General features: G+C 47.5%; 1 protein-coding gene across 1 annotated transcript; it reads right to left on the bottom strand.

The window, feature by feature from the left end:
* Positions 1–63: 63 nt before the first annotated feature.
* On the bottom strand, positions 64–27,918 carry INTS1 (integrator complex subunit 1). Its single transcript, XM_035548971.2, has 47 exons — positions 27,861–27,918; positions 27,464–27,754; positions 26,711–26,907; positions 26,340–26,477; positions 25,494–25,653; positions 25,096–25,201; positions 24,634–24,820; positions 24,367–24,512; positions 23,934–24,075; positions 23,407–23,583; positions 23,074–23,182; positions 22,353–22,473; positions 21,599–21,676; positions 20,932–21,089; positions 20,305–20,401; positions 19,785–19,876; positions 19,389–19,449; positions 18,829–19,026; positions 18,420–18,549; positions 18,053–18,232; positions 17,812–17,961; positions 17,063–17,242; positions 16,765–16,869; positions 15,664–15,831; positions 15,191–15,302; positions 14,583–14,744; positions 13,257–13,403; positions 12,787–12,885; positions 12,293–12,417; positions 11,327–11,581; positions 10,497–10,656; positions 9,733–9,873; positions 9,149–9,329; positions 8,945–9,068; positions 8,300–8,418; positions 7,164–7,251; positions 6,310–6,536; positions 5,632–5,755; positions 5,017–5,150; positions 4,527–4,719; positions 4,180–4,307; positions 3,584–3,696; positions 2,891–3,004; positions 1,954–2,024; positions 1,292–1,383; positions 1,069–1,178; positions 64–649 (listed from the first exon to the last, which is right to left on the bottom strand). Exons 1-47 carry the CDS (start codon positions 27,916–27,918, stop codon positions 534–536), a joined length of 6,564 nt encoding a protein of 2,187 aa, XP_035404864.2. The 3' UTR covers positions 64–533.

Genomic DNA, 27,918 nt, shown 5'->3' with positions numbered 1-27,918 from the left:
AAGAACAGGGAGAGAGGGATGTCCAGCTACACTCACGGCAGCATGGAGCAGAGAAAGGCACGGTGGAAACAAAGATAATTTTAATTGGAAAAAAAAAACAAACTACTCTCCCCCCAAAACACAAAATGGTCTCTTCCCCTGCACGTGTCCACGTTTCCTCCAACACAGACTTCAAGTGCAAGGGCCAATGCTCCCTTCTGCTCTCCCAAGCAGCTCTGCCCTCTTAGAGAAAAAAATAAAAGGAGTGACAGCCACTGCTCTAAGACCCCATGACAGGACTGGTCCCTGTTTGGCACAATATTCAGGAGATTTTCCTCCCACAGCAATGGCATCTTAGCCAGACAGTTCTGTCCTTGCCCGTTCTGATCTTCGGTCAGCACGCTCTCCTCTTCCAGCAGAGTCTGGCCTGCTACATCATCTGTGATCCTCCAGCACGTGGGATGAAATAAAGTGCCTTCTTACAGGGCCTCAATGCAGCTGATGAGTCCAGTTAAATTAATTCCTCTGGAAGCAAAGCTCCCAGAACCACGTGCTCATATCGTTGCCTCCATGTGCAGAACCTTCAAGGCCTCTGAAATTTGAGAGCTGGTGTCGATCTGGCCATACATCCCCACCAGGAAAGCCCTGTGCAGTAACACTGCAGCGTGCTCTGTGAAAGGGAGAGACACCATGAGGACAGAGAGCTCCAACATATGGAAAGAGCAATCCAGCAGCGAACACCTGGATGAACGTTTGTAGCTGTGCAAGAAGTTCTCTCCTGTAAGAACGGGGCATAATCCACCACCATCTAACAGCCCTGTGGATATGTGGTTAGGTGAGGGATCACAACTCAGAGAGGAAAATCCCAAGGGAGCAAATCAAGGAAGCATTCCTTGTCTCTTTGGCAAATCTCTGTGATGCTCAGACCAAAGCTATTACTGATATATAGCACCCGCATGTTTGATGGACTGGTCTAAGCAATGCCGACTCCTAGCAGCTTCCCAGAGAGGCTGCTTTCAGAACAGGAGCTCAGCCTTGACCCCTGCGAGGCCACTACGCAAATACCAGAGAGGGCAGATGCCAACATACCTTGGCAAAGGAGGGTATATTCAGGCAGGTTCCTCAACGCTGTCTGCACCACCTCAAAGTCTCGGCTGCCAAGGCAGTACATGAAGGTAGGAAGGAAGTCTGCAGCAATGCTGGGATTAAAACATCACAACGTCAGCACAGTCCAGATCGCCATCAACAGGCACGGAGCGGGCAGCCAGCGCCCATCAGTGACTCAGGGTAGCCAGGTCCCCGCGGTCCTCACCTGGGGTTGTTCTGAATGGAGCGCAAAGCTAGGCTGAAGGCCAGATTTCGGCAGGACTCCTCCGATGAGCTCATCAGCTTCTGTAGGTTTGTCTGAGAGCAGATGCACAAATAAGGATTACAAGGCCATCCAGGGATCAAAACTGTGCAGACTTGTGTTACTGCCCCTTCAGCATCCACCCAGCCCTACGCACATCCAGCAGGTACTAGCTGAGACAGGAAATCCCTCTGTGTAATAGGGATCATCTTGTTTTGAATGCTTTAGAACACCCTCCTGTAAACTTATGGCACATGGGACAGCTGAAATTTACCTATATTTCAGTATTTGTTTTTTTTTTGTTTTTTTCTTTGTTTTTTAAAACAGAGCTGTTCTGCTCTCTTCTTGCTCCATTACTGGGAAGGGAACAGAAGATTACTTCTTCCTCTGATATACAGAAAAGCTAAAGCGGATGATGATGGACCCAGCACGCGACAGACAGAAGACAGTAGGGAGGTAAATATTGTCTGCTGTCAGAAAGCCCAACTGAAGTTGCAGCATCTTCGGAGAAATGTAACAACCTCCCAAAAAGCAGAGAAAGGATAGCACTTAGGCTGGCCATGCAACACAGACTGTGGTGAAAAGAATCTTCTATTTCTAGTGGCGGTTTGTGACACCATACTCACAGAAAAAAAGGAGAGAATTTCTGGCCTCCGCCTGGACATCTCATCGATGTCTGTCAGCACCTCCAAGATGTCTAGTGGAAGACACAGATTGAGAGGGGTGACTGAAATTTACTGATCCAGCAAAAGAGCTATAAATCCACGTCTCCAATCAGTCAATTTTTACTACCTGCACACACAGCTAGAGTAATAAAGGCAGCTCTTCAAAAAGGATGAGAACAACCTGCCCAAGGTGGGGCCACCAAGCACTGTCATGGCATGGGCAAGGGAAGGAGTGGTGTGGGGTGTGAGGTTTCAATTCCAGTGTACCACCTTCTGTAACTGAAAGGTCCTTACAGAAAGCCTCTTTTAAGAACAGTGCTCAGACAGGATTTCTTCCCCGTTTCTAGGAAAACTGTCACCCCAATACCACAACTTAAGTCTGATGTGAACACTGGACACCTGTGATTTCAGAAGACCTTTGGAAAAGAAGCGTGTTGTTCCCACATGCCAGGTTAACATGATTTTCTTTCATGAAGGTCATTTGAGAAGTTTGTTAGAAATCCCATCTCTAATCAGTTTGGTATTTTTATAGCACTAAAAAATGGTGCTCCTATCAGCACTCCAGAGCTGGGACACCATCAGTGCTGGCTGAACACGAACTGTAGCGTGCCCTGAATTACTCCTATCACCTGCCAGAGTAAGATCCCCGAAAAGCTCCAAAGCAGAGGCAGTCGCAGTATTGCCACGCTAAGTGACAACAGCATCATGGGAAGCCTCTGTCACAGAATCACAGAAGGTTATGGACAAGTCCATCCAAAACAAAACCCCAGCTTAACTGCTGGAGACTTCCAAACAAGACAAACTGGAAACTGGCCCGCAGCTGTCATTTAAGTAACAGGGCTGGCACCTGTCTGCACATGCCTTATGTTCTTGTCCAGCTCTGCAGGTCCTCACTTACCCTCAACTGTTTGGCCTCGAGACAGCCTCTTCATATATGGGGCCATTTCAGTCGGTGTGAGAGGAGTGAAGAGAGACACGTTGACAAGGGGGAGAGAGCCAGCTGCTGCTTCCTCTGGGGCAGAGAGAGAACAGTCACTTCTACGTAGTTTTAACAGGGAGACAGGTCCAGTGTTCCCTACCAGCCATCAGCTGACCAGCAATACCTTAACAGACTTCCTGGCTCTCGGCCTCTAGCCCCACTGCACCTTCTGGTACCCCTCTGCTGATGCAAAGAAAGCAAACCTTCCTGACCTGTCTTAATACTGGATAGTTTTCCCATGCAAGTTGTAAAGAGAAGAGTGGAGAAGTCAAGGTAACTTTAGGGTTTCCTGACAGGTTGACCCTGACGTGAGGCTGAGGAAGGTAAAAAATCCACAGCGAAGAAACTCACTCTAAAAGCTATTCCACACCAGTAGCAATACCAGTGACAGGGAAAACAATCTATCACCCGTCCCAGATACTGGGTTCAAACTGTTGAGTATACAAGTGCTATTCTGCCTTCTAAATACCTTTTCACTGGAAGTAAGGACTTGATGAATCCCTGTGGGTCCCTTCCAACTTGGAATATTCTGTGATTTTATGAAAAGCATCTGCACTTCAAAACATACTGCATTTTCACTAGCTGGAATAGCTTTCCAACACTCAGACTCACCATCCTTCTCTTCTTCAGAGCCCCTGTCCAAGATACCACTCCTACTAGGAAGACTCAGCCCAGCCAGGAGGGACTTCAACATTGCGAGGTCACTGTTGTCTGATGACAGGTCACTAGAGGAACAGACGGCATGTTTAACTTTAAATAACAATAAGGGTGTGAAGACAACTAACAGCACATATATGTACATTGAAATAGGGTAGAAACAAACTTCTTAGAAGCAGAAACAAGATTTCTCCTTTCAGCATAAATTCAAACCCATTTGTACCTACATCTGCAGGTGGGATCCTGCACCCACTGCTCAGGGAATAGCCCCTCCTACTGGCTCTCTGGAAATGACTGCAGGGCACCGCAGTGCCTTCCAGGGGCATTAAGGCATTATGTGAGTTGGAATTGTCACCTGACTTCCTTGGGCTTAGCTTTCACCTATAAAACGGGAGACTGCTCATCTTAACAGACATTTCAGTGACCTGAGGATGAAAAAGTGCCACATTAACAGCTATCGTTACATCCTCTTGCTGTCTCCTGTCCAATTATCTCATGGCAGCCTGCCTGACCAAGCCCTCCATTGGGCTAACCGGAGTAAGGAAGCTTACTGGAGTGGATCGGAGTGCTTCTGCAAGAAGGAAACAGCTGCTTGAGCATTGCATGTGATGTACTTCTGGATAAACTGCACAAACTTGCTGATGAAAGCAGCCAGGTGCCTCGAGGATTTCCTGTAGTTCTGAGAAAGGGTAGGGAAGATAAGAGTTAACAACAAAACAGCAGTGATGCAGTGCCCCATGCTGCACCTCTGGGCTCCAAGGATTAGATTCCCGATCTCAGGCCTCCCCTTTAAGCTCCCCCAAGTACTTGACACACATTTTAGCTCTAAGTTATGCAAAGGCTCTCCCTCTAGCGGCTGGCAGCCCACACACGGATGCAGAGCAGGGACTTTTCCTACCAACAGCAGCCGGATAAAGGACAGCAGACAGTCCCATAGTGCCGCCTGGTGCTCGTTCTGGAAGACCTGTGGCTGAAGCAGCTCCAGGATCCCCAGGATGTGGATGAAGAAGGTCAAGTGGTTCTGTTGCCTGAACTCCTGGAAATTGAGGTGAACACGGCCATGCAGCAGAGCTGCAATCATTGGCAAGTGCCTGAAACACCAAACAGAACAACACCCAGCTCTAGCCTCTTCCTAGATACAGTTACAGGTTGTTACACCTCAGTTCTTGTTAGCATCCCTCATCCTCTCCCAGAGTTCTGGGTTTAATCCCTGTATCCATGGAATCAGCAAGCACCATTTCCCATTTTTGCTGCTCTTAACTTTCACACATGAATGCAGATTCTGTCACAACCATCACGATTACTCCAAACTCGCTCCCCTTCTAGGGTAACGGTGGATGCTTTTCAGTGAACCCAGCCACACAGAGGGTGAAAGGGGAGAGTGGTACCTAAGAAGTAGGATAGGATGAGCCACAGCTAGCTTCCTGCAGGCCATGTTGGCATCCCACACGCGGCTTTCTGATGACTTGGAGTCACTGGTGTCTGCAAGGAGGTTAATGAATCTGTGAACCAGGGCATCAAGCTAGAAAGAAAAGTAGTGAGTGAACGGTTAAGTTGAAAGCAAAAGCAAGCCCCTGGCTCTTCAGCAGTGTTTCCCAAATACATTCCAACTACAGATGAGGTTAACAGAAATTATTTTCAGCTAGAACCTGTGAGCAGATGCAGCGTTCCAGCTGGCACAGGATCTGAAGTCCACAGTCCCTACAGACATCAAAGCAGGATCAGACGCCTGCACACTTGTGCTTTACAGAAGCCTTTGGCACACAAAAATTTATATAAGCAGAGCTTCACATATTTTATAGTCAGACCTTGCAAAATAAACTACACCTCAACTCCCTGCTCCTGAGAGTGTGGGCAGGGAAGGGGCAACTGAAGAGCAAGGTAAAGAAACCAAAATGACCCAGCCAGCATTTGACAGTCCTCTCCTTTTAGTCCGGGCATCACGGTAGCATTCAATCTGGGTGCACAACTGGAGAGGGGCTTTCCTGTGTCTGTAAATTTACCTTGCAAGTGCTGCTGTCTCTGGCTCCTTCACTGCTCAGAAGCACCTCAGGCATAGACACAAGTTGCTCAGGTAGTTGCAGGTACATCTGAAGCAGAAGGTCCTGGCAGCATTTTCCCACAGAGCTAAAGAAAAAATGGGAAATGTCACCCTCTGGTTACTGCTTTAGTTCAACCAAAAAACATCCCAGACCCATCAGATTCAGAACAACTTTCTTGCATTTGGCAAAAAGCTCGTGTAAGAGTGCAGCCACCACTAATCTGAATCAGTGTGGGTTTTTTTTCAGTCAGAATCAGTGTTTTTTCAGTCTGTGCTTCTTTTAACTACTTTCAAATCATGCACAGTCCACAGGGATCCACATACAATCTACACGGATCTACAGCACTATGGTACTTCCAATGCTGGAAAAAAAGTTACATCAAGCATTTTATCCTGTATTCCTGAAAGCAAAAGTGCCCTGCAATTTCATTTAAGGTCACCTTCCTGGTTCCAGTAGCACTTAAAATGGCATCTTATTTCCCCCAAATCTCTGGGAGAATATTGTGTGTAAGCAGTTGTCATATGGGCTGTGGAACACTATTATTAACGGAGATATACTGGCAAGTTTCCGCATTACCTGGCTGCCTGTGCCCAAATAACTACAATTAGAGTAGACAGTGCTGTCCATTTGCAACCCCACCTGCTTCCCCACTGCTGGATGCAGCTGGTCAAATACTCTGTTACTTTTTTGATGCTCTCAAGGTCCCCATGAGAACAACTGAGCAACAGAGGCAGTCGAGACTGGATGAGTGTGCAGGAGGCCTCCTCTGTGTTCTGGTATCTGGTTTCTGCTTCAGCCAGGATCAACTCCACCATGCTGATCAACTCCGATGCCTTTAGGTGGAGCACAAATTCCTCACGGCGCTTCTGTAATGCAAGACAACACTCAAAATGAATCCCTAGATCCTTAGTCCCTTCTAGTTATGCCTTCCCCGCATAGAAAGGAGCATCTCTTACGAGCAGACTTAAGAACAGCCTTGTATCCAAAGTCTGAAAGCACGTATCCCAGCCCCCCAAAGAAACCTCTTTACCCCTCTACTATTTCTGAACTCATTTACTTCCAACCCAGCATGCATGATGGGACAGAAGCCATAACTGAATCATCAAACCAAAAAAATTCCTCTGTGGAAAAGAGATGCAGTCCCCTACTCTCGGTGCGGTGGGAATTATCCCACACTGTGTTTTAGCTTGCTCACAGCTGTAGCCTTGTGACTAGATCTTTAATGGATATTGTGGCAACTCTGCAGGAGCTGCAGAGGAGATGTCAAGTGGGCAAACTTATGTGTGTTCATATGAGCTTTTTGGACCCCAAATTGCCACTGCAATATTTAGCAGAGCAGAGCAGCTAAGCAACCAGCTGAGGTACAGGCAGCAAACTTGGCATGCTGCACCCTTATCACTTCAGCCACCTTTTGGCCATGGAAAGCCAGGCAATGTGAAAACATCACCTCTCACCCCCTCTGGAGAGGAATCTTGGAAGAACTGAGCCACTACCTGAGGAGTTCTTTGGTCCCTTCCCTGCCAGATCCGAGGGATATGAATACAGGCCCACAAGAAATCCAAGGATGCAGTTGGGTCAAACCTGCCAGAAGACAAAAGAAGACAGATTTGCCATTAGAGTCAAAGCAGCCCTCAGGCAGCACACAAACACATGGTATCGTCTCTAAACATCACAAATACTGTGAAGAAAAACATCTGCAAATGTAAAAATAGGATCCATTAAGTCCCAAGAAGGGGTTTGGTTCTGTTCCCAGATTGTGACTAAATATTTCTTGAAGTAAGCACAGCACAGGGTATGCAGCTGAACAAATGGCATTCACTGAGAGTACGGTGGCTACAGAATCTTGCACCACAAAGCCAGAAGTCTGTCATAAACATAAACAACTGGTACAAGCAGACCAGTGACCATACTGCCCCAGAGTCCAGAACATCCTATCTGTTATCCTGGATTGCAGAAATTAATGCAATTGTTAGCGAGCAGGAAATCAACAATAAAATAGTGAGAAACAAATACTGCCAGCTTTAGACACACTGCTAGTTAAATCATGGCCTGACTTGCTACCAGTGTTAGTGTTTCCTAGTCTGTAAGTTTAACAAATTTAAACATGGTACTACGCTACTGCTGTAGAGCTTCATTGTTTGAGAGCAACATATAGGAGCTGAGAGCTGGGGCTGCTCCAGAGATCAGAACTGGGGGCCCGATGCCAGGAAGGGGGATAGAGAAAGACTGGTAACAGAGTTTAGTACAAGCAAAAGATCCAGCAGAGCCTGCCCAGGTACAGAGACTCCCATCAGTTCGCTATCCAAGCCATCTTTCAAACCCCATGTTCATAAAGATTATCAACAAGGGCAATGCTAGATAGATTGCCCAGCGATTAGCACTTCCTGTTTAAAACAAAGCCAAATCTTTATGTGCTCCTTCCATCAAACAGCAGGTAATATTTATATTGAGGTACACAAATCAGCATGACTGAAATCAGCATCCCTCTCACAAAGCCTTTTTTTGGCTAGGTGACATCTCCTGGCAGACGCACCGTGGAACGCAGCAGCTCTTGTTCTCAGCTTCTGTTTGCTCTCTCAGACATAACGTTTTAAGTTGGGCGATTTGCTTGGCCCGAAAAACAACTCACCTCTGCTCCCGGTTTCTGCACAGCAAAAGTCTGATGCACTGGTGCAGAGTGGTCCAGCTGGACTGGTGAGTGAGGAGAGCCAGGAGGTATGGACGGAAGGAGGGCACCTGGGACCCTGCCTGAAAGTACAAAACGAGGAAGATTTGTATAAAGAGACCATTACTGTGAGGTGGATGTAGGAGATACCTCGTATTTTACAGAAGGTTGACAATACAAGCAAGCAGATAGCAGAGAAGACAACAGATGGATTTAGGATATGAACTGCAGTACTGTCTAAAAGACCATGGCAGAATCCATGAAATTCAGTTTTAGTCTTAGCTTTGGCATTGCACTTCTGGACAGGCTATTTATCCGCCCGCAAAAATACCAATGAAAACACAGCTGGCTGATCTATTACGGGACTACGCTGTGTCTGTAAGGCTCTGAAGTCCTGAAAAGAACAGGCCTGAAGAAATATAAAGATCAGATGAAACATGCCTTGATCTGATGTACCAGAATCCCCCTCTTAGTAAGCATGTATGGCTTTGGAACTGACATAGCAATGTGGAAAAACACAGAACTCTCCCTTGCCCTGTTTCCAGGTGCAGGTCAACACCCCAGAAATGCGGCTTCAGCACAGCAGTCCCTCTGCCCAACAACTCTTACTTTGTTCCAGGAGAACAGTAGCTTCTGCTGGAGATCCGGGCAGCTGCTTATCACCTCTGGGTCCAACATCTCCAGCCAGTCATTGAGAAGGCCAGAGGAGGGCCCCAGCCAAGCGGCTTCAGTGCTGAGGAGAAAAAGCCAGTATCAGTGGTGATGCCATGAAACCAGGCCTATCAGTGAGTTCCCAACATTGCCTGGGCTCACCTGCAACTGTCCAGCTCCTTCTTCACTGGTGTCTCTTCTTTGTCCTGGAGCAACAAGGAGCTCACCACAGCAATTGGTTTCATGGCAGGAAATCTGGCAGTGGTCTCAACAGTAGCTGAGAAGAGGACCGTCAGGAGCTCCTCCAAGTACGGAGAGTGAGTTTCAATCAGACCTTGAAGGGCTAGCAGAGGCAGAAACGTGTCAGTAACTACAAGATGTGGTGAAAGCTATGGAACATCATAAGGATATCACAAAGGCAATGAGTCCCGAATTTCCCAGAGCATGGCTCAATAAGGAGGACAGAAGCCATTTGTATCTTGGACAGTAGGCTTCTATTTCTCATGGGGTTACTGGAAACCAGCAGTTTGCTGAAAGACTTAACCCCAGACACAGGTCGCAGTTTATAAACCCACATACCAGTGCAGGGGAAGGAGGTGATACAAGACAGGACCAAGTTCAGATCAGTTTGCATTTTCTGATCCAGGAAGAAGGCAGCTTGCCACTGCCTACACACGAAGCGCTCCCTTGAAGGGCTGGAAGTCCAGCCTGCTGCAGCTGTGGGGAAGTAGAGAGGACAGACACACCTTTGCTGATGAGCTCCGGCTCCACGTTACACTTCTCTCCTGATTTCAGTGTCGCAATGATGGCACGTACTGTGGAGCTGATCAAGTCAGGGTCGCGACGGAAAGTCAGAGCTTCTGTGAGGTGCAAGAAGCCACCTCGAACTGCAAAGAAATTACAGCATTGGCATCACAGGGACAAAGCCACATTAGGCTTCTCTTCTAGAGATGCACCAGGTGGTTGCAGGGCACAACTAACCAAACACACACACACCTACTATGCTCTACTATCATTTTACTCCTAGTGTAGCTCTGGACAGCTCTTCTGCATGTTACAGGGACACATGGCTTAAGAGAATACTCTATAACCACAAACCCATTTCCATGCATAAGCTCTTGGTCTCCCCTCTACAGATGGCAGATGACAGTAACTCTACAAGTCATGATGTGACCTTGTTTCACACGCATTCTTGTGTGCTTATCTTCCAGGACAACAGCAAGCACAGAATTCCTGGCCTGAGCAATTGGAATTTCTCCCTGAGATCCACTCTGCTTGGTGAGACGCTAGTAGGTGTCTACTCCAAACCCCTGGAGCCATATTACTTGTTTGCATCCTTACGGAGTTTTATACCACAGTACAAAACTGATTTTTCCATCTCTTCACTACTCAGCATACCTCTACAAAAAGCAGCCCACCCGACTTTCTGCTCTGGGTGCAGTTTCATTTCTTTCCCTTTCTTGTCCCATTTGGTCCACTCTGAATCCCACAATCTACCCAATGCCAGTACCGTCACTGATCCTGTGCCTTGAGGAGTACTGCACAGCAAAGGCCTTCAGCTGAGCACGGAGAGGACCATCTTCCACTGCGGGGTTCTCCAACCACTGCAGCATCTGCATGAGGACTTTGAAGAAGAGCGAGGAGAAGGCAGTGTCTTGTGGCATGCAGCGCTGGGGAGAGCAGCAAAAGAGACCTGCTTATACACACTTCAAGCATACAGCAAAAATAGCAGGAGAGGCAGACAGCGGCATGTACTGCCAAGAATACACAGAGCACACCTCCTCTGTTGGACCATAGCTCACAGCAGCCTCTAATGTACAAAGCAGAAAACTCTGTCACACCCAGACTACATCTCCAAGCATAACTAAGGGTAACTTTGTGCCTTCCTCCATCATGATGAAAAGAATGAGATATTTCACTGGATAACTCTCAGCCTGCTCCAAAGCTCTCTAAGGAATTACAGACTTCGACCCTCAAATTGTCTGCAAATGCCTTGGCTTGCAAGACGTGTCCATGCTGCACAACAGCACAAATTGGAACTTCCAAAACCAACAGTGACCCACAGCTGCCAACCCCCAGTGCCACGGAGTTACCAGATTGGTTAACGTACACCTAACCCTGCACATAAGCTCTCAGCGCTGCTAGACTAACGAGGCCAGCCTGTATCCATGTGTCCGTGAGACAGCTCGACTCCCTCTATGCCATGCTCCCCAGGCTGTATGTACAGCGCTACACGGGTAGAGGGTCTGTGCACAGCAGAGTGGATGCACTGCAGATTTTCCTTTCCTCCTCACCCCTCTTTGTTCAATGAGACAAAGATTCTCGTCCTATGCTGCTCACCTGATACTGGTACAGCTGGCGCATCAGCGGGCAGGAGATGAAGTGGTTACGATGCATCGCCATCACCAGCGCTCCGCTGTGCGGTGAGTTTATCAGCGCAGCTACTGCCTGGAGAAGTCGCGCGGTGATCCCGGTCACTTGTGTGTTCCCCTGGCGGATACGAGCCAGTTCCTGTCCCAGGGCCTGCTGCAACGCCAGGGCAAGCGGGCGCAGGTTTGAGTTCTGCCACCGTGGGTCTGGATTTAGTGGGAAAAGCTGGAAGGATACAGAGAAGAGCGCATTTATGAGAAAAAAAATGAAAGGACTTGCTATACCATAAACATCCCTGAGGCAGAGGATTGATTTACCTTGTACAATCATACTGACTGTGGACTAACTAGAACCTTCAAAGAGCTTGTTCAGTTTTTTAGTGCCTGGTACAGGAAAAGGCACAGCATCTATGCAACGCCAATATAACTGTCAACACTAACACTGCGGGGGATCACCACACCGCCCAAACACAAGCAACCAACTTGGCCAATTAGCTCCCCGTAGGTTTGTCCTGAAGTCAATAGAGAGAGTGAGGCTCTGCTAGCAGACATGCCAGGGTACAAAAGCTGTTTACATATAGCTTTGCTGCCAAGGCCCTGTGAGCATTTCACAAATCCTCCATGCACTGCAGAGAAAAAAGGCACTACACACAGAACAAACAATGTGCAGAGATGGCAACAAGCTAGTAAGCACTGACAGCATTAGGCATGATCAAAAGCCACATCATGTTCAAATTACAAGAAAAAAATCCATCCAGTATCAACTCCACCAGGCTGTAATGGTGCAGCCTTATTTTATGCAGGGTTTTCTTACTTGCTGCCTGCAAATGCTGAAGGAGGAACAGGGCAAAAAGATGCAAGTATAAGGGATATGGTTTGTGCAAAGGTGCCGCAGGAAAGCAGTTGAGGGACAATCAGCTTGATGTTACACCAGTACCTGCAGAAAGATGCCTGCTAGGTCATCTTCTGGGCCCAGAACCCGAACCTGGCTTAAAGTTCGGATCCGGCTCTGGCCTTGATTGTTCTCAGGGCTAGATTTTGACCTCGCAGTCTCAGCACTGTCTGTAATAACAATAAAAGAAAGAAAAATGCTGTTATGCTGACTAACATCTGGAACCCTAGCACTGGATCACCTTCAGCTTTACTGTCTCTACTGAGGAATTCAGTAGCTTTTCTTTCAAGGCCAAGCAAGACCTTCTTTTCCGTAACTGCTCAGAACAAATCATTATAGTAAACTCCAAGAATACCGGAATTTCTCCCCTTAACAGGAGTGAAAAACTCTAGGAAGGACTAGTGTCTAGCTGTAGTTTGCTAATGCATTTCATCACAACCACTTCTGAAACAGTTTTTCCTGGTCCAAACATCTTTCCTCTACAGCCACTGAGAGCAAGAAGACTGACATTCAGAAGTTTAGGCTATGCTGGGCAGTACCTCGGCGGGCTGGTAAGGAGGCTGTGAGCAGGGAGTGGAAAGTCTGGCCTCCTGTCGCTCCTCTTTCATGCTGAACCTCCACAAGGTGAGCCATGTAGTCTGAAAAAGGACAAAATACAAACGTGTTGTCTCACCCTCTTTAGTAAAGCAGTACAGAATTGGTTGCTGTTCGTGTAGCTACCAGATGAAGAAAATTTGCTGTTACTATGAACTTTGTAAACATGTAGCAAGTCAGCCCTATTTCTTTTACAAGTTAGCCTCCAGATTATCTCTAGACTCTTTACAATCCCATCCAGAATAATCCTTCTCTACTTCAAGAAATACGGCCAAGAGCCATCTAGACAAGCGCCAGGGAGAGACGACAGGCTGCAAAAGCAGAGTTTGCAGAACTAGATTGGATTTTTTCAAGGAAGTCACGGGATGTGACTGTAAGAAAAATTAAAATGAGTAATTTCATATGGAGCTCTTACTCTTGTCCATGATGTTCTGCTCCAGTGTCTGTGGGTCATGAGATACCGCCTGATCCAGGTACTGCAGAAGTTTGCTCATGCTGGAAACGGGGATTCCGAAGGACTGAACAAAGAGAAGTAGCTGCTGCGGCTCCAGGTCCTGCAGAGCTGAAATGCACAAACACCAAAGTCCTCAGACCTCCAAATTGCTTATACAGGGTCATCTTTATTACCCGGTACTTGTACTTTTGGCTGGCCCAAGTGGCACATTAATGACAGGGACGCAGAGAGCCTAAAGCCAGAAGTCTGACAGCTGCCTACTATGTTTTCACTGCTCTGCAAATCATTACCTTCTTATTGCATCTTTCAGTTAATTCACTCACTGACTAATTTGATCTTCCGTTTAATTTGATCAAAACCTCAGGAACCCAACCATCCATATTAAAAAATAACTTCCACCCTATCTGTTAATGGCTCCAGGCAGGAATTATTGAATAATTCAATCACTGGCTATAGAGAGCTGTCATTTAATTAGTAAGAAAGGGACAAAGCTCTGAACACCAAGAAGACAGACAGCACTGACAAGCTGTGCAAGGATACAAGTAACTACAGATATAGCTCACAGCCTTCAGCCACTGCTCTCCACATTGCAAGCATGCTATGTCCTGTGGAAGCAGTGCTTTGTCTTTGACTGTGTAGCTTAATTCAATCTGAACTGTTGTAACAGAGATGGCATCCAATTCACAGTCCTTTATTTCCTTTAAATACACAGAAAGCACAGTAGTCATACAGACTCTCCCATGCTTTAAAAGTAATAGACACTGCTTATAAAAGCCACCGAGATTCAGCACTTGGATCAGAGTGGGAAGACCTGCCTTCAACACTGCAGTAAGGAGCTCTGTTATAGGCACTAACCTCCTCCTTCAGCCTCAGCTTTCACCGAGTTCTGCTCTTAACGCAGTGGGGATTAACCTGAGGGGTGTGATAGTTCAGCAAGGTTGTAGTCATTCTCAAACCCATGGTACGTGGGCTACAAATCATGGCTGAGGAATAAACATCAGGACAACCCCTAACAGAACCAGAATCAACTCATATTCTGTGTATCTGTTTGACAGCCCTAAAGGACACAGTGAAGAATCTACTGCACGCTCAGATTGCAACTGTCACAAAATCCAGGGACAATGCCTTTTAAATACCAGCTCTCTGTTCAGCTGCAGGATCTGCAGTGGCTGATGGCCCCGCCAAAGGCATCCAAGTAGGACAGTTGGGCGCACAGAGGGCTTGAGCAGGGAAGACTCTCCCTTTCCTACGGGAGGGTCTGAAAGGCCAAACATCCCACAAGCTCACCTGCATCCACAAGACGTGGGACCTCGGAGCGGATCATGCGCAGCTTTAGCCAGTCAGGAAGCAGCAAAGCCTCCTCTGAGGTGTCAACCAGAAAAGCAGTAGGAAGAGGCTTTTTCTCCGGGAACCATATATCCAGTAACGTGTAAAAATCACCATCCCCTGCTTAAGAGCAGACACAAAAATCTCTTATGTTCAGAAGCACTTAAAACATTCTATGCTTCTCTGTACAAGTCAATGCACCAGAATACCTTCTTGCTCAAAGGCTAGAAACAACTTGGGAATAAATACTAACAACTGGAAACATGATCCATGTATCTGAGTGCCCAGTTCTCACCCTACAACAACCCTCTGCATCCTTCTTGTTCAGCAGGAGGGGACACACCATCATTTTAATATTTCCTGCTGTCTGCGCAAGGCAGCAAATAAGCCTGCAAATGCTTCACTCCGTGTAGCACTATTCTGACATTCCTACTGCTACAAGCAAATGTTGCAAAGGAGAAGCCTGTGAGCAGAAGAATTAACACCAGCCTAATTTGTTACACAGACAGAGGAAAGGCTCTCTGTCCAGTCCACAACCACTTGAACACATCTGAGCATACTTCACTCACCTTGAGGTGGCCCTAGTGTCAGGAGAATAACCATGGCATGAACCACGAGGATGTGCATAGTGGCTGTTTCACCACTAGTCCAGCGAAGGAACACTTGATCCTGGGACTCTGACTGGAAAAAAAAAGCAGAAGAAAACCACATGAACAATGGTGGGGAAAGAACAGAAAGTGAGATCTGTGAGAAGCAGGTGAAAGGACAACACAAGAATAGACAGGTTTGGTTTGGTCAGACTTTGACCTAGCCCCAGCATCTCCAACAGTGGAAAAAGAAGATACAAAAGGAAAAGAAAATGCTTTCTACGTGTACACACACACTTGGCTCTGACACTATGCCAACTCCCAATTATTTTCAGATCAGGGATCCTTGAACTAGACATGGTTTCTACATACTCAGTAACCCACAACGGGCATCTCTTGTATTAAACTCACCCTTTCTTCTTCTACCTGCTTAAGAAAGGCAGAGAGGCACTCACCCAGCTGTACACCTCCTCGCCTTCCTTACTCTGGCGCATGCGTTTGATGTAGCGAGAGAAGATGGAGAGGAGAGCTACAAGCACCGCATCCGACTCAGCGCAGTATGAGAGCTTGGAGAAGAGGTGAGACATGATGGTAGAGCGCTCCACTATGAGCCGGGCCACATCCTGCAAAGGAAAAATTTCCATGGGATCTTTACTAAGCAACATACACGGGTCCTCCTGCCTTATTCCGCCACATCTTCCGGTTTCCATCTTCAGCCCAGTTAACACTGGAGATCAACATGTAAGAGTCAAGAGCGAAACTGTCAAATCGGGAAGAACTCAAGTGCTTTGCATGCATCTTGTGATACCTCACAGCGTCCCCAGTTGTAGTACAGCTGCATTCTGATGCATCCCGTTGCAAAGGGAGCATTTACCAGTATTTATGAAGTAAAAAAGGCATTCCTCTGAAGAAACAGTATTATTTAGCAATCTCCACATGCTTAAACAGATCTATGCAGACAGAAAGAACCTGTGAGCCTCTAGTTCCATACAACTGAATCTCAAAGAGTGTTACAAAGGATGTTGGTCAGTGAACTTAAAAGCAATGAAAAGAGCACCCAAGAGTGAGAACGATGAATAATCATCGCATATGAGCCAAACATCCAAAATCACCAAAGCCTTAAAAAAAAAAAGAATCAGAAATCCAATTTCGGTTACAGAAGAATGCATATCCCACCACTACGGTTCCTGGCCTCCCACTCTCACCCGATGTATGTGACTGCAGGTTTAGCACCTGCTTACTTGAGAAACACTACCAGATGGTGGCATTGCCTTCAAACCACTATGCAGTCCTGCATTCCCCATGCCATCCGAGATGGGCTGCTGGACTGGAAGTTGTTACTGATTTTCTGTTTGAATGATATTAAACCAAAGACACAGGTTGCTTTCCAACACATACCCAGAAACACGACCACGCAGTTATCAAATTCACATGCTCCTAAAAACCTCATCCTGCTGGTACAGCAAGTCACATGCCTACCACTGCCACGGGCAAGGAGTTCAACACGTCAGGTATCCCTCATGCAACCTTTCTGCCCCTGCACCCCGCCTTCTCACCAGAGCGAGGTCGTTGTGCTGTCCCTGCTCCTCCACTGGGGCGTGCTGGGAGAGGTACACCAGGTAAGCACTGATGGTCTGCGGATCTGTCTCCATGTGGATGGCCTAGAAGGACAATTCCGTTCATTAGGGATCAGGAGGTAATGAAACCAAGCACCAGCAAAACATTCTTCTGTATGCACATAAACATACCGATACCACAGCCACATGCAGTTTGCTCAGATTTGTTTTAGCATGAATAAAACAAAGAATAATTTGCCCCACAGCTGGCTACTTATCCCTTCCAGCAAGGGCCTACCTGTTGCAAGGCAAGAGCTGTTGTTGCTCTAACACTGTCAAACAGTGGCAGCCTCGGGAGGTCTCTCAGCAGCCACTGATACCCCTGCAGCAGTTCAGAATCCCCAGAGTCTTCTTCCATGGGGTGATCTTTCTCCTCTCCATCACGCAGTCCCCCTTCTGACAGCACCAAGGACAGGCCCTGCAGAAATCAAAGCCCATGCATATGAAGCCACAGTTGGACCACTCGTTTCATACTAGTGAACAGAACAGAATCAAGCTTCAAATGTCATGGAGTGATGCAAATGCAGCGCACACAGCCTACAACAGGTCTCACAACATATAACTTGTTTGCTTGACAGCTGCCGTGCCTAAAAGTTTCAGTCCTCTGTAAGCACAATCTTTTGAACTCTGCAATTCTGCCTGCCTTGACTATGCTCTAGAGCTCCAGGCATTTACTGATATACATTCCCCACTGGCCACAGCTGCTGCCAATTACTCCTCATACTACATGATGTGCTGAGTCTACACCTGAACTTCGCAGGAAACATAGCAGAATCCAGATCTATCTTAAGAAAAGTACTACTTGGCTGTTGAACAGAGAAGGCTTCTGAGCAGCAGGAAGCAGAAGTGCATTTGATGGGCCTTGGAGACTGAGATGAGTTACTAGAGAAAATTGACATGAAAATTTCACTGCACAGCAGTCACAAGAATATAGGAATCTGCCCTTAGCTTCTGATAAACCCTAGTCAAGATATTTATTTTACTCACCTTCATGGCCAGGACCCGTGAGGCCACCTGGGAGGAACTCAGGCGTCGCAGGAAATAGTCAAGCACCTCACAGGTTGTCTGTTCATCTGCTTTGGGACCCAACAGCAAGTCTTGCAACCGTCCAAGCAACTGCCTTTGTTTCTGTTGTCTCTGCAGAACAAGAAGTTGGCCTTTCCAGTGAAATAAAATCCAGGATGCACAGAAAGTAGGTAACAGAACTGATCTCCAAGAGACCACTCACCTGGCGTTTCTTGGCACGCTGCTCTTTACTCTCACCCTCTTCCTCCTCTTCACCTGAGGTTGACTCATCAGCAGCATCATGAAGCAGGAATTCACAAAGGCACTGCACGGGCAGGACGTCCAAGGAGCCCTCACTGGACTGAACCAGATCTGCCAGCCACGGCATTGACTGTGACGAGGCCTAAGAAACAGAAGAATGACAATGCAGTATCAGCAGAACACAGATGCAGCACACTGATCATTTAACTCTTGACCAGTAAACCACCTTTCCCTGTGTCTCACTCAGCTCCCTTCTGTCCCTCGCTCTGCTCAAGTTTTAGAGATGAGGGATCAGATCCTAACTTAGCCAACCCACCAGGAGAGCCTACCTGTCTTTGAATGATGTTGAGAAGAAAGTCAGGATGACGGCTGCGACAAAGGAGGTGGCCCAAGCGAAGCGACTGGTTCAGGCTTTTCACCTGCTCCAGGACATGCGGCGGAGGTCTGCGTGGGGGCCCCCTGTCAACAAGAAGTGAAACTTCTTGTGAAACAAGAAGTTATTCACAGACAAGGCACACTTTCACTCTGGTATTGATGAGGACTAATCAGGTCAGCAGTGTGTGACGGCCACATGCAGGTTACAACAGAAGGACAAGGACTAAATGCAACACATATCCCACATGCAACCAACTTTTGGGGCTCTTCTTGCCCACACCAACCACCCTATCAGCAGTAGAATTTCTGGATTAGCATTAACTGGGTTTTCCTGATAGCACCAGACTGCAGAAGGCTACTTACTGAGGATCCAGACTTGTCAGCTGGGATAGCAAGAGGCTGCTACTCTCTGTAATAGTTTGTTTTGTGGACGCAGCAGCCAGATGACCCTCAAATGCAAGAATCTCCTGTTTTTCTCTCTGGGAGATTTGAAGCTCGCGGTTAATCATCTCTGTGCGCGTCTCCTCATCCGTCAAGGTACATTGAGGATAGGAATAATTGCTGAGAAAACAAGTCAAAAACAGTTATCTTGTCCTATTCAGAATTTATGAAAGTCATAATGTCTCTATGGCCTCATTTCCATTAGGGAACACAGAAAATGCAAGGCAGCTTCCCAACAGAGCCAGGAAGACTGAGACCTTTTCAGTAAATCTCATAACAATCATGCTCTGAGTTTTATTCCCATGTTAATAATATTTCTGTTGGGGTAAGGCTTCTTTCCCACTCAAACCATAGTGTTGCTGCCAGCCTGCTTATTTTACAAGTCCCACTAGAAACGAAGAAGCCAATTGGCACAAACCTCATTCAGAAATACACGCTTGGTGCCCTTATTTGATTTATGGGGGGATTTAGACAATACTAACTTGGTCATGACCATTTCCATGAGCATCTTTAGAGAGGGGTACTCCTCCCACGCAGCCAGACCTGCAGCACAGAAGAGAAGGGTAGTAAGGAATACAGGAAACAAGTCAGGGTGTTATTGAGATCCTATTGCAATCCACGATAGGAAGACACACACTCACTTTGGAACATCTTGCCACACTCAGGGCATGGAAACTGTAATCCCAGCCACATGCTGGTCCAAACTACCCCACTGTGCATTTTTGCACACACAAGGAATATGCATTACAGCACAGTTAGCTAACAGCAGTTATCTTGCCATCCCAGCATATGACTTCAACACAGGTAACTACACTTCAGCCAGCACCTTCGCCAATTTTTGCAGCAGAACCAGAATCCTGAGAAATGTCCACACTCACCGATGTTCTCAGGATTGAACGCAGCCACTACAAGCAGGAGAGGCCAGGCTTTCCAGTACAGGGTAGAAATAGCTAGATTTGGAGGCTGGTACCTGCAAGAGACATCAACAGATACAAGTGATTGGATTTGGTTACTGGAGGGCATCCCAAGCCGCCTCTTCTTAATCATGCACTTAATCAGCCACACCAGCTCAGTGGTTTTCAGGAAGGAAAAAAAGAAAAAGTCTCTCATGGGTGGGACAACAGAGTTCAGTTGAAAATTTCTAAAGCAGAAAGGTCAGAGTTCTTGCAGAGGAAATTCCATTTCATGACTCAGAACTTTCTTGCCCTGGAGAAATTTCCACCAGAACATGACTTTGAAAAGGTTTCCTGCTGATTTTGTTATTAAAAATTCTAATGGGAAAAAGCATCCTGAAGTCTGTGAGCTAGTGCTGTTAGTCACAAGGTGAAAGTGAGCTAGGTCACAACAAGGTGAAAATGAGCTAGGTCACACAGCGATTATCTACTTGACAAGCCTTACCCTGGGGGCAGCTGGATATTCTCTGGATGATGATAAGTGCACAAATTTAAGACAGCATCGATCAGCTGGATTCTCTCTACCCTCAAGACTTCAACATCTGGAAGAGGAGAAAAGACTAAACAAGTTATTGACTGGCCCACCTGGCAGAAAGTCCTCCAAGAAAAGCAACACTAACAGAAATTCAACTTGAAGCGACTATGCTGTTGTGGTCTTGCCCTCATGATATTCCAGAATTAGAAACAACAACAAAAAAACACCACTACACAACTCTTAAAAAGCAGCAATATTTAAAAAAAGACTCAATATCCTTATGACTTGTGTTTTCAGCTGCAATTTGGTTTAAATTCTTCATAAGGACATTTTTTTTGCCCCTGCAATGAATCCAACCTGCTATCCACATCTTTTTCAAAACTCAAGTGTATTCCTTCAGGTAAGCAGTGAGTCTGCTCAGAACTTCTGGGGCTCAGAAGATAAAAACCCATTTCAACTTTGTTGCAAGTTTTCTAACTCACTGTATCTTAACTCTGAGTCTGCAAAGGCTCTTTGGAACAGGGTAGGAGCTGTCTCAGCCCTGGGCGGCCGTAAGTGGACACACAGAGTTACCATTGGAGCTTTATGCAGTCTTACCATCAGCTTGCACAGCTGCAGCCCGCTTCACCAAGTGGTCAGCAAGCTCCATGGCATCCGCAGGGCCAAGAGGGAGGTCCCGTGACAAACCAATCACAAGGATCCGCATCAGCGTGTCTTCAAGGATGGGCACCTCAGAGCAGAGGCGAAGGAAGAAGCTGCATGAGAAAACAGACATCAATCATGCTTCCCTTGACAGCAGCATGAACATTGCCAAAACCCTCCACAGACCCTACAGCTCATCTGAGCAGAAAATAACCCACAGCTTAGTTTACAACCTTTTCCCTGGTCTGCAGCTCCGAGTGCAGCTGCTGGAAACAAATTGTTTGCATTGCTTTGTACCTCTGCACTTCAGCCTGCTTGAGTCTGAGTTCCCTAGCGTTACACCAGTACAAACCATACAGCGCAGGCCTGCCCTTCTTGCAGTTACAGCATTAAGATATAGAGCAGCTTGCCACAGGGAACGAGAATCAAGAATAGGAACTGAGAGAGACTGAAAGAACATTCACCAATTTTAAGGCACTGTAGCAGAGGATGAAAAAATCAGGCACAGTTCCAAGCTTTTCCAACAAAGAGCTACATAAAGAGCACCAGAAAACACTAATTCCTTTGCCTCCAGCTACAGCTCTGGTCCATGTTCCCAGCCATGGGTGGAGCACGCACTCACTTGCGGTCACTCTCGGGGGGCCAGTTGTCCCATTTGTAGTACGTCTCTGGCTGTTCTGTGAAGAGCACCTTGTGGAGGCTGTCAAGATGAAGAGAACAGTAAACGTTACCTGTGTGAAGCTCACGAACACATTCAGCAGTCCACTCTGCCCAAACTCCTTCTAACGCTACCCATTCTACACATGCAAGAGCCTCCTTAGATAAACTAGTCTAATAAAACTGACAGTGCTAATCATAGCCAAGAGGACTATGTGGTATAGACATTGGACTTTTATACTTCCCAGTGAACACACCTCATACGCTATTAGTTCTGGCTTGACCTGCCTCAGTAATGTCTGAACCACACCCTAAGATACAACCTCATCTCCAGAGGCAGGCAGAGAAGACAATATTATCTATGGGGCCCTCAACTATACAGCCTGAAAAAGGATGTCAGGCAGGACAACAAGGGGTCCACAGGAATCATTCCTGACCAGGTAACTGGAAACTCCCTATTGAGCCAAAAGGGTAAACCCAAATAATACAAATCAGAAGTTTTCCATTATCATGTATTTCCAGTGAGAGGATGCATTTGCAGGCATTCTTGAGGGGGAGACAGTCCCAACCTGAACCCTTCTAAAACATTATTTCTGCTCCCTGTCTCTTAAGGGGAAGAGAGATCTAACCAAACCCTGGCACATGCATGGGTCTTCCTAACATGTCGTAAACCACTGGAAAACAGACTGGATAAATCAGCAGATGCCCAAGCATCTTACCAGTGCACGTAGTCCTTCGGAGCCAGCTTGCTGATAGATGGAACAACTGTATGAAGCCACCAGACAGCATCGCGTTGGATAGCGGCGATTTGGTTCTGGAAAGAGCGCAGAACTTCCAGGTCTGAAAGACAGTCAGGTTACAAACCACTCACATATCAGAGCCTCATACAGAGCAAAGCAGGAGAAAGCAGTCATTTCAAGACCAGACGGTAACCAGGACTCTGAGCATAAACAGTCAGTAAACTGGGGAGAGAAATCAGACAGCCTTTAGCAAGCCAGCACTGACAGCACATGCAGATGTGTCAAAGTGAAGCACAACAAAACACTGAGATGTAGCACAAATGAATTAGGGTTGTGAGAAGACATCTGGGCAGTCACTTCAATGCCCCCCAAAGCTCTGCCCTCTCAGCAATAAGTCCTTGGTAATCCTTACAGCTGCCCCTTCAAACACGACCCCGTCTCGAGTCCCCTCTCCCCAGTCTCTCATCCATGTTTTCCACAGATAAAAAAAGTGCCTGTATCCTCACCCAGCCACACAGATGCCACATCTCCCAACTCTGTTAGGCTCAGGATAATAGCAAGCGACCCCATACCTTTACTTCGAATGGAGACTTACAGCCCCCTTTCTAATCCTATCTGCAATGTTCCCCCAGTTCCAACGCTGCCAGGAGATATTTAACAAGCTATCCATCTTCAAATGGAATCTAGGCTGTCTGCTTACTTTTTTTCTCTCCTTTGTCCCAGGCAATTCCAGCCTCCTTCACCTGGGCTGTGATACCAAGCATCATGGAGACAGCTAGCAGATCAGTTATGTGGATGACAAACCGCTCCTAAAAAACAGGAGTGAGTCAAATCAAAGCTGCCTTCTGGAAAAGTGTTTTGTCATCAAAATGGGATGTAGAAGAGCTGCTGTGAATTGTAAGACACAAATACCAAGGTACTCAGATAACAAGAGGTGTGGGGAGGGACAAGGTCTGCCAAAAAAAGAGATATAGAAGAGTCTGTAACACCACTGGTACCATCCAGCAGGCACATGGGTCAAACAAAGTGGTACCTTGAATTCCATTTCTGCGTACTGGGCCTCCTTTCGTTCCTGCATAAGGCCCAGGCAGAAGGCCTGGAAGTTGATTTCATGTTTTGTCTGTTTAATGATCTCTCGCAGCAGTGCCCGTGAAGCCCGCAGGTAATCATCCTTAGTAGTCAACAGGTCCTGGAACACCATTGCTAGGTACTGAGACCATACAGAAAAAGAAAGCTTTTAGTGCATTGTAAAATATCTGCGACCACAGAATGAAATGACACACGGAAACAATGCTGGTAATATGCTTGTCCTTCAGACCCCAGGGAGCTATAACACTTTTCTCATGAAGTTTTGTTACCACAGGGCTGGTCACACTGAATGTGGGAGTTAGAAAATGCCCATCACGTTTACTCCTAACAAGTGCAACAACGTAATTCCAAACGAGTATGATGCAGATCCCACAGCCCTCTGAGGGAAGATTTTGTTTGAGCCTCGGTTCAGCTAAAACTCTCAAGCAGGGGTCTGGCCCCACCAGCAGTCACACCAGACACTACACCTACCTTTGGAGCTTGCTCTGAGCTATGCTGAAGAACAGTGTACAGGATCTGCATGTTGTTGGGATTTCTTGCATTTGAAAGCTCATTGAAAATCACAAACTTAATTGTCGTGCCCAGGTTATCCCTGTGTGCATTCAGCAGCTCTCTGCAAGGGAAGACCAGAGGTATCAGAGCCATGATTTCATTTCAGCTAGGTCCATTGTTCTGCTTTTTCTCTAAAGTATTTAACACAAAAAGTGAAGATGGTGGGGCAGCACCTACGTTCAGCAATGCCAAAGGATTACTGAAAGACTTCCAGACCAATGAAATTCATTTGAACGTGACACAGAACACCCCACAGCCACACCCGGTATTTAAAAACACCTCTTAGAGACAGGACCCCGAGTACATCTTCCAGAGTGCTCTCTTCCCATTACAGACCCAGTTGCTCACTCACCTGACACACAGCATGTAGTGGTTCAGAAGGACTTTTGGCTTGAGACGAATTTTGATCAGGTTAGAGATCACTTCCATGTCCTCTGAGCTGTGGGTGTTGCAGTTCATGCAGACTGACATCAGCAAGTCCTGAGCTGGCTTGGTCAACTGCAGAGGAAGAACAGAACTACTGCAGCCACCTACCATCACAGACCAGAGATGGAACTGGACCTCCAGGCTGGATTTCAGACCAGGCCCAGAAAAGGCACGGTTCATTCTCTATCCTTACCTTGGGATTCTGCAACCACATCTCCAGCCGCTGCACAGCCATCTGTCGCACCTCTTTGTAGCCACAGGTTGCTGTCAGCAGACGGAGGAGGTTCCTGGAGACGTTATCCATGGGCTGGCGCCGGTTGAGCTGGTCCCGCAGCATGTCCAGGACGTACTCCTCCACACTCTCTGCAAGGTCATCGTACCTGGGCCATACAAACTGCATTTTACTCACTTCTGCACAAACTAGCCTGGTCACGCTGTGTCCAGAGATCAGCATTCTTTCTTGTTTGTGATAAAGGTTACAAAATAAATAAATAAATAAATAAATAATCGCTCTCTATTCATTTCTCCTGATGTTCAACATTCTCTAGCAGGTGCCACGGGACAGCTATTGCAAAGCTATTGCTGCAGCACTGCAAGGGGGGTGAGCACAGACAGATCTGCCACATGGCTACACCAGGAGAAGAACGCACTTTACCTGGGCATGAGCTGGCCCTCCTGCTCCGGGCTCATTTTCTCCTCTGCAATCAGCAGCTCGCTCTGACTGTCTTCCTCCTCTGTCATGGAAGGGTGAGGGCTACTCCCTACAAGAGGCCAACGTGCTTTGTGAGACAATTTCTCTTTCCAGAGATCAATCACTCACATCCTTACGCATTCAGCTTCTTCCAAGGACCCACATTAGCAACACTGAAGGAGGCCACAGCTGGTCACCTTCTCACATCACAATGCACTCAGGCACTTTACTCAAGTCTTTTTAACTGCTTGCCCTCAAACATCTACTAGAAATGAAGTGACACTAAAGAAGGGAAAAGCAATGCTGGAAACTCCAAGCCTAGTCTACAGGACTTGGCTCCTGTTTCCTAAACACATTCTTACCGGCGCTAAGATCCCCACTGCTACGGCCAACTTCTCCATGCAAGAGCATGCTCTTAGGAGGCATCTTGGTATTAAAAGCTGTTTGGATGTTATCCACGAAGGTCTTGCAGTGAGGGCTGTCCACCCAGATGCGCTCCCCAAGGGAGTCCTCAATGTAAACCTAAAAGAAAAAAAAGCCACAGAGAACACAAACCGTGCTCAAGCTTTTCTGTACTAGTTTATTGCAGGAATATTTGAGTTTCCCAAGTTATCGTTTATTTTCAACATGCAGCTGTGAAGTAGGAAACTACCATAACCATGCATATATGAAAAAACTATGACCAGATGACTGCAGGCAAGTCACATGAGAGCAGAGCAACAAACCACCGCATCCTAAGCTCTACGGGCGCTATCCCTTTCCATCAGGGAATCAGATTAAGCTCTAATAAAGATTTAACCATAACTCCTACCTCCAAGATATAGAATCTTGCCCTTCAAAAACCTTTATCCTTGCAGATAAACTAGAGAGCACAAAGTCTCTGAGACGCTTATGTTATCAAACGCTGTCAACAGCATCCCAGAAGACAGCAGAGAAAGGCAAACAAGACCACAGCACTTCAACAGCCTGTGGAGGTTTTCCTTGGTAAAAACAAGGACTGGGTTTTTCTTCCCTTGTCCATACAGCATCAGCCCAGTCCCCATTTACTGCTTCCTCCATGCTGAGGGATAGATCATGGGACACCCCCTTGCTGTGCAGCGATAATAAATCCTCTTGCCCCCAACACAAGCCACTTCCCAACCCTGGCTGGTTTTACCCGTGCGCCCACCACTGCCTCAGCCCTGCAGGAGCACCCTGGGTTCAACAACCTTGACAAAGATCTCTGGCCAGTTCTCGTCCTCTTCGTAAGCTGCCATGAGAAGGTTGCAGGCCAGGACAGACACAAGGCTATTCCCTTTGGCTTTGAAATTGATGGAGGCATCTCTTCGGAGCAGGCTGCATAGTGCCTGGAAGATTATTAAAAAAATACAATAAAATTAAGCCATCTACCAAGAAAGAAATACAAATCTCAGTAATTACCACAGAGCTGTGGTATTTACAAATACATGCTGGTTACATTCTGGCTGGAGGGCAGCTGCAACTATGCTTACGACTGGCAGGAATTTCAGAAAAGTACTTCAGAAACACACAGAAAGGTTCCTCAGAGAGCCCAGGAGTCCCCACACAGCACAGCCCTCACCTCAATAACCCCTTCGGTGGCAAAGATGTTCGGTTTGATTTTTGCCAGGTACATGAGGCTGAGGTACAGCGTGGTGTCGGGCTTGGCTCTGTTCATTTTCAGCTGCTTCACCGCTCCGCACAGCACCCCCTCGATGCGGTCATCGTTACCTTCTGCCTCCGCTGCCTCGATTTCCTCCAGCAGCACCGTGGGGCCAACTGCAACAACCAACACAGGCGTGAGTTTGTTACCATCGGGCAAAATATCCTGCCCCAGGATGCTGCCAGCACCAGCCACGTGGAAAGCAAAGAATGGATCTGCTTACCTTGGTCCCCTGCAATGGCATTTTCCCTATCCACACCCTATTAAAAATCCCGTTTTGCGCCTGACAACACCCCCTTGATTACTTTTCGGTTGGTCCATGCTAAAATGCTCCTCTGCAAACATATCTAATGCCAGAAAACGGGATGACACTTCAAGAAACAAGCAGTGGGATCCACAGTCTGCAGGAGACAGATGTGAGTAAAACACCACAACGCGGCCAATGATTTTCTCAGTAAGTTTTTCATGTAGTGCCATCAAACAGGGTGAGCACGACCCCACTTAGAGAGGGAAGAAGAGGAGACAAGACTATGACATTAGCCACACAACCAGCGGAGGAAACCCTCGAGGACAGTGCACGAATGGCACTGCGGGGGCTTATAGAAAAGGCTGTTGGGCAGCCAGGCTTACAACCCTGCCCCGACCACCACGGGAGCGCAACGCAGGCCTTACCTTCGATGGGGATGACGGAGGGCTCCTTGATGGAGGGCGAGATGGCCCGCTTCTCCGCCACCGCCGCCTCCGCCAGGCGGCCCAGGGCGCTGAGGGGCGGCGTGGAGGCGAGCTTGGGGCGCTTGGCCAGCCCGCCCAGCCCGGGGGGCCCCGCCAGCGCCGCGGCCGCGTCCCGCTTGCGCTCGGAGGGCAGCCCGGCGGGGGCCGGCTTCAGCAGCGAGCCGGCGGCCTTGCCCTCGCCGCCCTGCCCCTTGGAGCCCAGCGCGATGAAGTCCCCGGGCGGCGGGTGCGCTGCAACGGGAGGCACGGCCGTGAGGTGAGGGCAGCGCTCGCAGCACCGCCGCAACCCCCCCCCAGCCCGCCCCACCGCCGCCATCCCGCGGCCCCCAGCACTCACCGGAGGGCTTGGGCACGGCCCCCGGCCGCCGCACAGCCGCCGCCTTCGGCCGGTTCAT

The sequence above is a fragment of the Cygnus atratus genome, chromosome 15 (genome assembly GCF_013377495.2).
Source record: "Cygnus atratus isolate AKBS03 ecotype Queensland, Australia chromosome 15, CAtr_DNAZoo_HiC_assembly, whole genome shotgun sequence".
NCBI lineage: Eukaryota > Metazoa > Chordata > Aves > Anseriformes > Anatidae > Cygnus > Cygnus atratus.
Note: the sequence above shows the minus strand (reverse complement) of the source record. Positions and strands in the feature narration are given on the sequence as shown.